The sequence below is a fragment of the Aulonocara sp. 'chitande type north' Nkhata Bay genome, linkage group LG13 (genome assembly GCF_057382095.1).
Source record: "Aulonocara sp. 'chitande type north' Nkhata Bay isolate Kocher_YH1m ecotype deep benthic linkage group LG13, A_spYH_male_GT1.1, whole genome shotgun sequence".
Classification (NCBI taxonomy): Eukaryota; Metazoa; Chordata; class Actinopteri; order Cichliformes; family Cichlidae; genus Aulonocara; species Aulonocara sp. 'chitande type north' Nkhata Bay.
Window position 1 is genome coordinate 2,563,493 of NC_141356.1, and position 13,886 is coordinate 2,577,378.

At 39.7% G+C, this 13,886-nt stretch overlaps 1 protein-coding gene across 3 annotated transcripts in view; it reads right to left on the reverse strand.

Moving 5' to 3' along the window:
* Window positions 1-1,177: 1,177 nt before the first annotated feature.
* Window positions 1,178-13,886, reverse strand: part of slc24a3 (solute carrier family 24 member 3) — a 124,998-nt gene continuing 112,289 nt past the window's right edge. For all 3 annotated transcript variants that reach the window (XM_086258276.1, XM_086258278.1, XM_086258277.1), the window contains 6 exons: window positions 12,118-12,358; window positions 10,933-11,099; window positions 8,683-8,797; window positions 8,019-8,131; window positions 4,803-4,868; window positions 1,178-4,719 (listed from right to left, as the gene is read on the reverse strand). In XM_086258276.1, coding sequence (XP_086114402.1) covers window positions 4,570-4,719; window positions 4,803-4,868; window positions 8,019-8,131; window positions 8,683-8,797; window positions 10,933-11,099; window positions 12,118-12,358 — 852 coding nt within the window. In that variant the 3' untranslated portion in view covers window positions 1,178-4,569. The remainder of the gene's footprint in view (window positions 4,720-4,802; window positions 4,869-8,018; window positions 8,132-8,682; window positions 8,798-10,932; window positions 11,100-12,117; window positions 12,359-13,886) is intronic.

Genomic DNA, 13,886 nt, shown 5'->3' on the forward strand with positions numbered 1-13,886 from the left:
AGAAGAATTAAAACGCACAGCAGCACACATGTGAAAACACGCCCTCTGGTGGTAAATGTTTTCAAAATTAAATAAAATACTTTTAAAGATTCTAAAGGTTACGACCAGCCTCCCCCCCACACAGCTCAGTGCAAAGTCCTGTTTGACTCTTTTTTTAATTTACAGAAACTCAATTTTCAGACATCAGATTTCCAACTCTTGATCTGTTGAGGTCTATCATGCACCATTCAGTAGCTGGAGGCTGAACTTTAAATGGCTTTCTTCATCCTGACAGCTATCTGCCAGTTCAGCAGAAGCATTTAAAAAATGCTGAGTCCTCCTACACAGCCCCCACCTCCTTAGATGGTATGGATGTGACACCATGAGGTACACTCAAAAACTTCTCTCTCTCTTCAACTTGCATCATAGAGCCACAGGAGCAGCTATCCAAGCCTCTGAGGATCCCAGTTAAAAGGCTCAAAATAACCCACCTTCATATAGATGATCATCACTGCCAGCCTTTTCTACAAGACCCCTGAAGGCGCTTCAAGGTGAAGGATGATCATGTTTCTTCTGGCAGACTTGGCACACATACACATTTTCAACATCATTCTGAAGTAATGACTTGATTGGCTGGCTAGCATCATTGGGAGGGGTTATGATGCATGTGACTGGTCTGTGTTTCCAGTGTGCACATAGGGACCACCGTAAATATGAAAGAAAAATGGCCTTTGTGTCAGAGGTCACGGTGTAAATAAAATAACTGTCTGTCAAAATCTAACAGTAGGTCTGAGTCTGTATAGAACCAGACCCAGATAGCGTTCCATGGGTGACCTAGGCTTCAGACTTCTATAAAGCACTCTGCGACTCCTTTTCTGTGAGCACAGTAATAAAGACACAATTTAAATACTTATTTCCTACATTTAGCATTAGAGAGTGTTAAAGTTCTGCCATCTTGTGCCGAAACAGAAGGTGATGTCACTGGATTGGTTGGTTGTTGCTAAAAGGCTGGTTTATGTTTCTAGTTGCATTATTTCTTTTTCAGCTTCAAGTGAAAAACCACACTGACTGTGCACCTATATTCAATGCGGTAAATGCATACAACATACAGAATTATCAGAAATAACTTGTTTGAATGTATAGATTTTCTATAGAATAATACTGCAGACCAGTCAAAAGTAGAGCACAAGCGATCGTGTCACCTTAAGCAATGACAACTTTATTAATGCTCAGGTAGCAAAATGATCTCTAAAATTACATTTGAGACATCTAAACACAAAGTAAACAATTTCTTTTGAAAAGTTTCTGCGTAGGAAGAGGTAAAGCTTAGATATGCACAGAAAGATATCATCTGCATACACTCTCACTCACTATCTCTTACATCCTGTGCTAGCCACAGCATGCAGTCATCTAGGATTTCCAGTACAAACTAACTCCAGTGCCATCTAAAAATGCTTTAGACTCTGATCCCAAAGTACATTAAGATTTACCATAAATAATTTATTATATCGAAGTATCTCCATGCGAGTAAACAAAGGACAAGAAACACGTCAAAACAAAGGGGATTACAGAGGAGACCTAGGAACTATGAAAATATATTCAACAGATATACAGATTGAGACAAAAAATATATAAATACATTTACACCTATTTATATACATATGTACATCAGCAATATATCACTCATGTGAATATCACAAATTATTTAGAAATCTCCTCTACAAGATGTGTCGTTTTATAATGAGAGCGCGTTTTGGTTAGTTTCAAAGTACCTCATGTTTTACACTGTAGATACATGCAGTTAATAGCAGCACATGACGTTTGAACCAAATAATCTGTAGCATAAATTGTTTGATAGTAAAGTGCACAATATATTTTGAAATAAATAAGATGGCCAAAACTGATGCCTTGGATTAGAAAGGTGTTGGTAACGGACAGGATGACACAGAGGAAAACCACGTGTACCTCAGAGAGGGGAATGCTACGAGACATTTCGATCCATTTCTTGATTTAGCTCATACTGATGTGTTTAACCTCCACAGTAATCAGACGCTTGAGATTTGGATATTTAAAAAAAAAACAACTAATTTTTCTTTCTCATTTTTTATGCCTAGATAATTTGTCTATTTGTTCATCCCAGCAGCTGGATAGTGTAGTGGTAAAGCTACACACCTTTGGTACAGGAGTCACAAGTTTGATTCCCACTCAATATCCAGTTAAGGGTCCTGCCTAGACCCCCACGATGCTAAAACCAAGCCCAGGAATAGTGCAGCCAGTCTGCAGCTTGGACACAAGCATTTCTGTGCACGTGACAAATAAAATTTAAACGTTTAGCTTTTTTTCGGGAAGAAGTGGGCTTTGTAGACATTCCTCAGGAGCTGTTATTGACACAACAAAAGTCATCCAGTTATTTGGTTTGTAATTAGCACCTCATTGAGCTCTTTCAGGGAAACTCTGGAGGAAAAGTTTGAGGTGGATTAACAGTTATACCCTGATATATGTATAATAATGATCACCTCAGACTGTGTTTAGGTCTCCCGTCAGGCAGACATTCTCACAGTTCCTCTTCATGATTTGAACTTGTGTTGTGTTTGGATAGTTTGAGCAGTCTAACAACAATATTAACAGACATTTATGATTTGAATGCGCCTTTTTAAACTCAACTATAAAGTCATGTTTTATCAGCAAAGCGCCATATTTACATATCGGTAATCTCAAAGTTATTGCATTACATAAGATTTAGACCCTGTTTTCCGGTTATGGTTGCGCTGTACTGTCTGTTTCTATGACATAAATAAATATCTGTGATATATGAAATATTTATACATTCGAAAGACAGCATTTCCTATTTTAGATATTTGATATTTCTGATCAATAAATTAACAAAGTACCTGAAACAATAGATCTTTTTCTTTTAGCAATACTCTTCCCTCAGTGAGAAAAAAAGAGCATGGAGCACTTGACATTTGAAATGCACCTGTCTGAGGAAAAGCTGACATTTTGATGAAAACTGTGTGAGAAGAATCAACCCTGACTGACAAGCGTTCACTTCAGTGTTGGTGGAAGTCTTTCAAGAATAATTAAACTTTACTGGCCCCTTAGTGGAATAAAAAATTCCCCGGAGGGTTTCACAAACCACACTGTACATGCTCTAAAAACTAGTAGGAATATTTATGTGCCACAAACCTACCAAATCTGGACAAATCTAGACATTAGGCATTACAAAATACAAAGAACTCCTGGAGAAAAATATAGTGGAAACTCCTCCCAACCTTAAAGAGTTGGGGTAAAAAGTCCTACTTTACTACCAGTTACATTGCTCACCCTCAGAGAAGTAAAGCAGGACATCCATCCATCCTTCCAGCACAGAGCAAACACCTGGTCCAGGTGTGGTTTTGAATAATGCCACCACTGTTTTGAGTCTATTTGGTCAGTGTCTCTGAGAGGAGAACAAGCAGCAGCTCCCCACTCACGAAAGACATAAATACATCTGCTTCTCGAACCCACTCCACACAAACCTGCTTCATTTTACAAGGATCCTCTCCTCATAATCAGCGTGCTTCAGCGGGTAAACACCTTGCTCTCCCGCTCTTCAGTGCAAGTTTGAGCTCCGCATGTCCCGTCCACACGTAGAACTACTCATCCAGATCAAACGGAATTTTGCAAAATGCCCTCACAAAAATTGTGCTTGTGATTGTGATCATCGACCTGGATCCCCGGCTGCACAAACAAAAACCTGCCCAGGTGCTCTTGTGACCTCCAGAGAAGAACTGTGCGTATGACAGGAATAAATAATAAATAGGACATCTGGGGGTTATTTACAGAGGTGAGCTATTTATAGAAAGGAAATCAATATGAAACGTGACAGCTACGGCCGTGAGTTAATTTATAAAAAGGTGACGGGATAATGCCCTGTTCCTGCTGAAGTGGAGACTTGTAGGTGCATGTCTTAAAAGAAAAACTGTAAATGCGAGCGTAAGATGGAAATAACAAAAAGTCCCAAGTAAACACTGTAACGAATAATGAAGACTCGTGGCCCTAACTCTGTCTAAACTTCCCATCGCTTTACATCATTGCTTTTTTTTTTATTACTTATTACTTTCAACTAGTAGATCTAAAAGACCCGCCTTTCCTCTCAGGAAAGGTTAGCAGCTAGGAAACATCACACCTAACACAGGGAGTTTCAAAATAAAAGGTCCTCATGTCAGGAGTGAGCAGTAGTAGAATAATTTCTGTGTGTGTGTGTGTGTGTGTGTGTGTGTGTGTGTGTGTGTGTGCGTGCGAGGTTATCATCCTCTGTGCTGTCCGTTGGTTGCTTCCATCTCTACTCCTGGAATCAGTCCCACTCTCTGGTCTGGTGTGGGCTAAACACCAGAGCAGCTCCATATGGCAAAAAAACAAGCCACAGAAAAATCAGTGTGAGTCAGACCTGTGCCAAATAGTATTTGCAATTAATTCTTTGGTCTCCAATAAGATCTTCCACTTGTTGCCACCAGCTATCTATTTAATATTTCTTTTTGAATTCCTTGCAAACACCACTTGTTTGTGTAAGTGTGTGCACAGTGAGTGTGTTGTGTATGCGTGCGTGTCTCAGTCATCCCGGCAGGTCGGCAGGTTGACAAAGGTGAAGATGTTGTACTCGATGAGGCAGGAGAAACACACGAAGATGGAGTAGAGGATGAGACACATGAAACCCAGACGTTTGTTCAGCGTCCAGTTGTTTAGGTGAACTCCCAGGACCTACAGCAGAGGAGAGGAGGAAAGCTCATGAAAACTGTGCTATGAGAAAGAAAGAAACAGAAACTGTCCATTCAAAAACTCACTGTCATAAACACAGATGCCAGCAGGAGCCCCACAGAGAAGATGAGTCCTTTGCTGTTTAATTTGATCTGCAAGAGAACAGGTGAGACATTATTAATGCAACGATCATCAACCTAAAGGGAGTCCACACAGGAAGCAGTTTGGTAATCACAGTTTTGTAGCTAAAGGCTGGTTAATAGCAGCCATTCCAGGTCCTGGATGCCCAGGGACCCTTTAATGTGTTGATAATCCTGTCAACCATCATGTACCGGACTACCTACACATCACACCTACAGGACCTGCTCAGGCATGAAGCTCCTGGTGCACAGGTTTTATGTGATGTTGATGCCAGAGGAGATTTCTGGAATTGTTAAGACAACAGAGCACTGACTTTTGCACACTATGTATCTGTGAAGTTACCTGGTCTCCCACATTGAATAATTTTACAAACTGATTCAAATCATATTCAGTGAACTCTTTAGAGACATTGTTTCACAAATGTTTGGAAAGGCAGACTGCATGGTTATATCACTTTTGTAGACCACAGGCTATTAAAGATTAGGTGCAGCTTTGTCCATATAAAGTGTGTCCAGCAAATACAGCATGTCCTTAAAAGTAAAGTTCAAGTTGGAACCTTCTCCCTGACTTTCTGTGATCTCTGCACGTCACTGCTAGTCCCCTCCTGTGTGGAGATCCTTAAACACATTGTTGGTCACTATGAGGGGACTTGGACTCTAGACTTTAGCAACAGATCCTAAAACCTAAGGGCTACAGTTCTAGAAGTGAATGTCCTATAGAAAGCATTTTAAGGATTCAAATAAGTCACGTAGCTATGAGCTGAATCAAGATTTGTTCTGGTTCAAAAAATGAAGGAAAACAAAAAGGCACCATTGTAGTAGTTTGCGTTATGGATCTGTATTAAAGTTTAGTCTAATTATCACAATCGTACAGGGCTTCGTTCCAGCCTCCACCAATCAGTGATGTTGCTGTTTCAGTTTAGGATTGTGGGTAAAGTAGTATTTCTCTGCAACACTGTGAATAAAATATGTTTCTGTTGAAACAAGGCTGATATCAGTGTGACCTGGTCTCACAGTGCCATAGCTTATAATGAGTCTGGTAAACATTATGGCTCATAATCAAAATTATAATCAGAATCTAAATGGGCTTTTTATTTAAATAGCCTCACTGTTGGGTTCTACGCTGCACTTAATTACTGAAGCCTGTTGTGATTAAGTAGCAGACATATGGACGCAGATATGAGATAAATAAGAAAATGTGCTTTAAGGATTTACATTTTCCTGTAGTCTGTATCAGCTCTTATGTGTAACAGTAACAGTAGTGCAGGTTAATAAGATGCTAGTTTACAGCATTAACTTTCTATTTAAGGTTGTAATGGTAAATGGCCTGTATTTGTTTAGCGCTTTACACATCCAGTCATCCACCCGTTCACACAGTTTTGTCTTCCACAAAAATCTCAGGAACGAACTCGATACAATAACACAAAACGATAAAGCTCTCTCTCTGACTGTGAGGTGGCTCAGGGGGTAGAACCTCATCTACTGATCAGAAGCATTTAGGCATGAAAAAAAGTGCTTTGTTTGAACGTGTGTGTAATCGGGTGAATGAGGCTTGTAGTACAAAGCACTCCGACTGCTCAGTTAGAGCAGATCTACTTAACATTTACCATAGATCCATCAGTCTGAGCCAGAGTCTGTTTTAGCCGTGTACCATGAACTGGTTGCCTGTACTAAGAAGGACTTATCCAAGTCACTTCAGGGTTAACCCCAGGTTTTCTCTACTCTGTAGACCTCTGCATGGGGATCAGGAGGGTCGAAAGATTTTAAGCAATGTTTAATGTCTCTGATTTCCAGCAGCAGTGATAAACATAGGTTCTTAGAAGTAGCTTTATCATTTGATTCACTTTATTAATCCCAGGTTTGTTTTTTGGCATCATTAATAAAATAAGCAGTAATAATACATAAGACAACTACAATGTACTTGCTCACCTCATATCAAATTTGTACACAGACCTATAATTCTGTTTTTGGTTAGTCATTAATATACTGCTGCTTGGGCTGTAGTTACATCATAAGGTTTTAAAAACTGAGCTATATAATGAACAGTGGTAACACAAACAGAGAGAGGTCGACAGTGATCACTGACTTTTTTAGAGGCTTGTTCAGATTAAATAGAACAAGATACAAAGCATGTCAAAAACACAACAGGCTTAATAAACACAGACTAGTTTTGACCCGGAAGCAGTGATGAAACATCAGGTCATCACTTAAAGACCATCAATACCTGTAAATGTGCTTTATAAATGATTTTTCCAAGCTATTGCATATGCTGTCTTTCAAATTGTTGTAGATCATGTTTGCATGTGTTGTTCTATCATGTCTTAGCTGATATTTATACATCAGCTGAGTTTTACTATCTGATGGACACAAGCTACTGCACGGCATATCTTCCTTTGCAGCAAATAGGTAAGATTTTCAGTTTCAGTTTTGAATCCTACTGAAACATAATTTCCCTCCACTGCACTACTGGGAATGTAGCAGTAGCAATAAACTTGTTGGAAAAATGCCACTCATTATGTGGGAGTCCACCATAACAGAAAACCTTTTGTCATATTACAGCTGTCTTCTTCTGCGGCATCTATCCTTGTCTCTGAGAGAGAGGTGCTGCTACTGGTTCATGTTGACGCTCTCTTCAGTGACTTGAAATCCTGCATGAAGGTTTCAGTTTCAGATGCATTCACCCAGACCTATCATCCATTTTGGATTAGAGAAAGACACTCTACTTTTGAAACTAGGCTTCAACTTTCCTTTTGGATAAAGTTTATACTTAGGGCTGAATCAGAAACATCAGTTATGCTCCACTTCCCTTTTTTCACTCATTATGCCAGTACATTACATTAAACGCCACTACCATGCACAGGTAGTATTCTGATTGGTCCAGAACAACAAAGTTTACAGCATTGAGGAGAAACATGCAAACTCCCCAAAAGATCAAATAAGCAGCACGAGAAGGAGAGACAAATTCACTTCATTATAAAGATTCATTTTGACTCTCTCAAGGACCAACAACAGTACAAAATGAGCAGCACACAGGCTGTTTGTTCCACATATTGTTGATGAAATGCTCAGTTGAAAGTAAAAAAACGACAACTTTCTGATGAAAGTCTGCAAAGCTCTGTGCACGACCATAATTAAAGGGTCGATGAGCTTTGTGCTACTTACATCAGAGCCATAGTTGATAGCCAAGGTCTTTAGAGCCCAGGGAAGACCGAGCCCTACCAGGATGTCGAACACGTTACTGCCAATGGAGTTGGACACCGCCATGTCACCCATTCCTGAACACACAGACGTAGACGGAGTTGTGAATCAGCAAAAACAGAAATCAAAGAGATCAGGCAGACAGCGTGAAAGGTAAAGAGAGTGGGAAAAGAGCAGACAGGAAGCAGGTTGGTCTGACGTAGGTGGACACGGGCGGCATTCAGTACAGCTATCTGTCCAAATGACTTTCCAAAAAAATGTCAAAGCGATGAAGGCGACAGCAGCTACACAGTGGAGGATGGACGACTAAACGGTGGCGAGTGTCTCTCCTGGTGAGCCCCCTACATACACACAGACAGAGCTGTTTAAATATTTGATGACAGGAGCAAGAATAAACACAGATGAAAGGACAGAGGAAAGGATCTGGCGGCCTGTCTTCCCGCTCTCTTGTCATCACAGGGAAAAAGATGACAGGCCAGGATCTTTACCTCCCCTCTCCATCTCTGTCATCTAGTCCCCTCTCCAGCTCTTTGATAGCGGCTTCACTTTGATTCTGCTGTTTGCTCTGTGTGTGCATTTTAAATGACAGCTTGGTAACCTGTCATTTTGCGTGTTTGTGTTTGATTACCTTGTCGTGCCACTATAAGACTGGCCATGCAGTCGGGGACGCTGGTGCCAGCTGCCAAGAATGTGATACCCATGATGACGTCTGGAATACCGAGTGTGAAGCCTATCACTGTTACCTGACACACAAAGACAAAGACACACTATCACTGGTTGTATTTTTAACAATCAAGAGTGCTGACAGAAAAATGGAAAGAAAGACTAGAACCCAAAACCAAAATGTTAAAATGTTCTTTTTTAACTTAAAGATAAACCAGGAATGACACATGCACTTACCAATTTTCTTACATGAATAATGAAGAATTTTTTGAAGAGCTCTCACACTTATTACGTGATTCTGTAGCTCTAAAGAGCTTTTCAAACCCCATTAGGATTAGATTAACCCCGTGTTTCCAGAATTTATCTAATTGTTCCAGACAGACTTTTTAAACTTGGAAAGTAGACTGCAATAACTACCTGTGGCTGACAACTGAGCACATTAATGAGCTCGATTGGCGTAGCTCTGCACAGAAAATGACTTTTACACTCTTAACTCAGTTAAACTGGGAGTGGATCATATTGAAATCACCTCACTTCCCCAAAACAAATAAATCCTGTGTAAACGGAGCGTCCTAGCATCTAGACAGAATAAAAACCTAACAAAAACAAAACAACGAGCTAACTAGCTGCTAACGAATTCAATACTTTACCACAGTTGGTTAATCTAATAACAGCTTTTTTAAGTTGAATGTCAGACTAAAATTGCTGAATCATGTTTAGCATATCAATATTTCACATAGCTCGAAAACCCCCAAAACAACTGTAAAGCTAAAAGATTTCAAGCTAATGTTCTGCTAAATGCATTCTTGCAGTTAGTAGTTAGGTCAAAATAGGGAACATGTTCGATTCACTATAGTGTTAAATTATTCTCTGTACTATTCAGTGGATTCACAGGGAATTATTCATCCATTCATTTATTTATATATTTGATTTTCATGTTTCTGACCACCTTTCATTTTTATTTATACAATTATAAAGTATCTATTTACAACAATAGCTGTCAGCAGCATAATGAGCCAACATGTTTTAAAAGGGCACAGTTTCACATTACATGCATATACTCCAGTCATGTCACCTTCCACTGATTAAAAAAACACAATTCATAAACTGCCTAAAGATTAAAACGTATTTATTCTGCTTCTTGGAATTATAAGTCCTTATACATTTGATAGAAAACGTAATTTATCTTTACTTTAAGTCCTGCGGATGAATGGATATTCACTTTAGCTTATTCGCTGCCATGGCTTTTCATAGTCTGCTATTTTTAGCACATTCACAAAGACTTCTGGTTTTTGGGTGTTTTTTCTGGATTATTGTGGGCCCTTTACCTCAGAATATAAAGCACCTTGGGGTGACTGCTGTTGTGATTTGGTTCCATAAAAAATAAATTTAACTCAACTGAATCAGTACAGAGTGAGTGTCTGTGGCCAAAATACAAACTGGGAGATGGTTCCACAGAAAAAGGGCAGTAAGCCTCCAGTCTAAGACCCAACGGTATACTGGGTCTGATCATTAAAGACTTTGTAGGTGAACCTTCTGGATCATCAATGAATTACAATAGTCCAGCGTAGAAGTAATAAATTCATGCAACTGGTTTTTAGCATTACTCGGAGACAGAATGTCTCTAATTGTAGAGATATTACCCAAATGCAAAGCAGTCCTACATATTGGTTTAATCATATTTGTTTAATAATTCTGGTCAAAAATCACTCCAAAATTCGTCACAGTGTTGCTGTAGGCCAAGGTAAATGGATTGGTTCTCATATAGCACATGTTGTATACAAGCGCCTTTTTCTATGCTTAAGCTGAAATGCTTCAACAACCAATCTGCTTGGTTGATTTTTATACTGTAGCAGGAGCTTCATATACAGAAGCAACAAATGCCTCACAAAGAACAGCATCATGGACAGCTCCGTAGGTAGAGTGGTGGCCCCATGATCAGAAGATTGGGGGTTCGAATCCACTGAACAGCTACCCTGAGGTACCCCTGAGCAAGGTACTGTCCCTACACACTGCTCCCCAGGTGCCCAATGGCTGCCCACTGCTTCACTGAGTGAATGGGTTAAATGGAGAGAGGGATTTCCCCACGGGGATCAATGAAGTATACATTATCGTTATTATATGCCACTGAACCATTATTAATTGCATTGCATTTTTGTTTTCAGCTTCATGTTGCTTTTCAGTACAAGTCTGCTTTTCCCCCATCGTCACTTACCATCCAGACCATGATGTAGGAGAAGCCGGCGATCCAAAGTGTGGAGGCAACAAAAGACAGCATGAACCAGTTCTCCCAGCGAGGTGTGGAGGAGTTGGGGATGGTGAAGAATAGCAGCAGGGCCAGAGGCCAAGCCAGCAGCCACTTCAGTTTATTAAACCCACCCGCTGCAGACACACAGAGTGAGATACAGCATTTAGACTGGGTCGAGACTGACACACGAGCAGAGAGAAGAATGATAGAAAAGACAGAAAAGACAAGTGTTTAAAACCGACATTGCTTTCTAGCAGGAGGAATAATTTACTGTCCAACGAACGCATGTTTTTAAACTCCGATCTATCACTGGCTAAAGATCTGATTATAGTCCAATATGAAAGCACACAAGAATGAAGGCATAAGTTCACCTGTGTGTGAAATTTAAAATCAGAATGAATTCATAAATTTAAACTTGATTTAGACTACTCGTTGGCACCTGATTAACAACAGATTCTTACAGAGGAAGGACGCTGAACGATAATTAACAAGCAGAGTGATGTTTTTTCTGTTCTCCTCTTTTGTTTAAATGGGATAACGTTATTTTAATCAAATGAATCGCATCCCTCTCTGAACATGATTGAGTTTGTCAGTAAAATTATCCCGTCACTTCTTACGTTGGTCTACTTTTCATGATTACGCTTTTGTGCTTCACTCTTTTTGTTCATCGTTTTAAATAAATCAAGCCTGGAGGTGGAAACTTAAGTCAACTTAAATAAAATTAGAAGTTAACTGGGATACAACTTTTTGCATGACTTTTTATTTTAACAACAAGTAAACAGATTATGAGAAAAAGTGTTTTAGTATGAAAGTATGAAACTTAGCCTAGCTTAGCATAAATATTATAGCAGGTTTCTTTCAATTGTCCCTGCACCAAAACCTGTTTTCTCTGAAAGTAATTAACAATTCTCAAGAAATAAAACTAAACATTTGCAAAGAGGTCTGCTGATCCATGCTTCTAGTCGTGTTAGAGAAAACAGTGGTTAGGGACCGCGGGACGACCAAAATGATTGAAACTGGGTGCAATAAAGTTGCATCCTTGTTGAGTTTGAAATGGTTTCTTCAAAGATGGGGACCAAGTCTGCGACCGCTCGCTGTGGTTTGATTGAAAAATACATCACTCTTAAAAACAAGAGTCATCTAAAGGTTTACCTGGGCATTGGAATGGTACGTAAGGTCCCTCTCCTTCCTCCTCTTCTTCCTCTTCATCATTCTCATTGTTCTCGTTGTCCTCGTTATCCGTCTCATTGCCGGCCTCTCTGTCATCGCGCCGAACGCCGACGCCCCTTTCGGCTCCAGACAGCCCATTTTCTATGCCCCACCTGCTCCCTCCCTTCACGGGAACCTCAGAGTCACCGTTAGTCAAAGTCCGCGTGTTGATTAGACGCTGCCTCTATACGTCGCCGCCGCAAACACAAGAAGCACATTCACAAACACACAAACACAGAAGGGAGACTGGTCAGATCTGATGCAAGGTTAAATGACTGTTGTGAACTCATCCTATATAAATGTACTTTATTTTAACTCGTATCAGAATGAATGTGAAAACAACAGTGGATGTCTAAGTGGTGTTGACACTTGACAGCGGGGAGGTTAAGCTGATGTTCACGGTTCTCCTGCTCTGTCTCTGACTTTCTTGCTTGCAGCCTCTCTGGGCCTGTTTTGTTCTTTTGCTGACAAAAGTAAAACAATAATTTGTTATATAAACTGCAGCCCTGAGAAGATAATCACATTGTGAGTGAACATGAGCTCCTGTGCATTTGCACAAAACAAATCTCAGTCTTTCCTGCAGCAGTATAATATTGTGAGGGCCAGACTCCTCTACTAGAGAGCTTAAGACTGTACTGTAGTTGTTAACATTCACCTACTTTAAGATTCCACAGAAAATATTATATTCGTTGTTTTTCTTTAGAGTCATTTAGGTTTATCTCAAGTTCCACTTCTTTTATTTGACCTTCAAGGTCCAACATCTCAGAATAATTATTATCTGCTTTGTTTTTAGTGTAGCTTATCATCTGCCCACGAATAAAAACCTTAAAGGCTTCCCATCTTACTGAGGCTGTAGTTTCGGATTTATTAAAGTAAAAATAGTCATCAATATTTTTGCCTACGTATTCCAAGAATTTTTGATTGTGCAGCCAGTGTGGTTTTAAACGCCAAATAGGATTACGTTTAAAAGCTGTTGTACCTGAGAAGTTAAGCGTGGTTAATGAGTGATCAGATATAAGCACACTTTTATATGAAAAGCTGTTAATCCTGGAGATAAGAGAGTTTGAAATAAGAAAATAATCTATGCGACTGCGACTATTATGACTGGCTGAATAGCAAGAGTATTCTCTCCCTGTTGGATTTTTTAATCTCCATATATCTTTAAGATTCAATTCAGACATAAAGTGTTGTATGGCTTGTCTAGATTTTGGATGGGAAGAGTCTAAACCTGATGATCTATCAAGCTTAGGCTCTAGGGTACAATTAAAGTCCCCCCAACAATTATCTCACCGTGGAGGGCTGCAATAGAGAGGAATAGATTGTTATAAAAGCTGGAGTCGTCGATATTGGGGCCATATAAATTAACTAATATTAAGTCTTGGTTCAGCATTGTAGGATAATGAATCACCCTGCAGGGTCCAAGATGGTTTTTTTTAATACACATGGGCAGTGATTTATGAATGAGTGTTGCCACTCCTCTAGCATGTGTTGAGAAGTGGCTAAAGAAAGCCTGACCTGACCATCTCCTCCTTATCTGGGCAATTTCACTCGCGAGTAAGTGTGTTTCTTGAATAAAGACTATCTTTGGGTGATATTGTTTAATTCTATCCATTACTCTTTTCAGTTTAATACACAACATATATTGCGTGTTTATACCCCAGTCTATAAGCTATGGTTCTACTTTTTCTTAAAGCAACAGATGTAGGGGCACC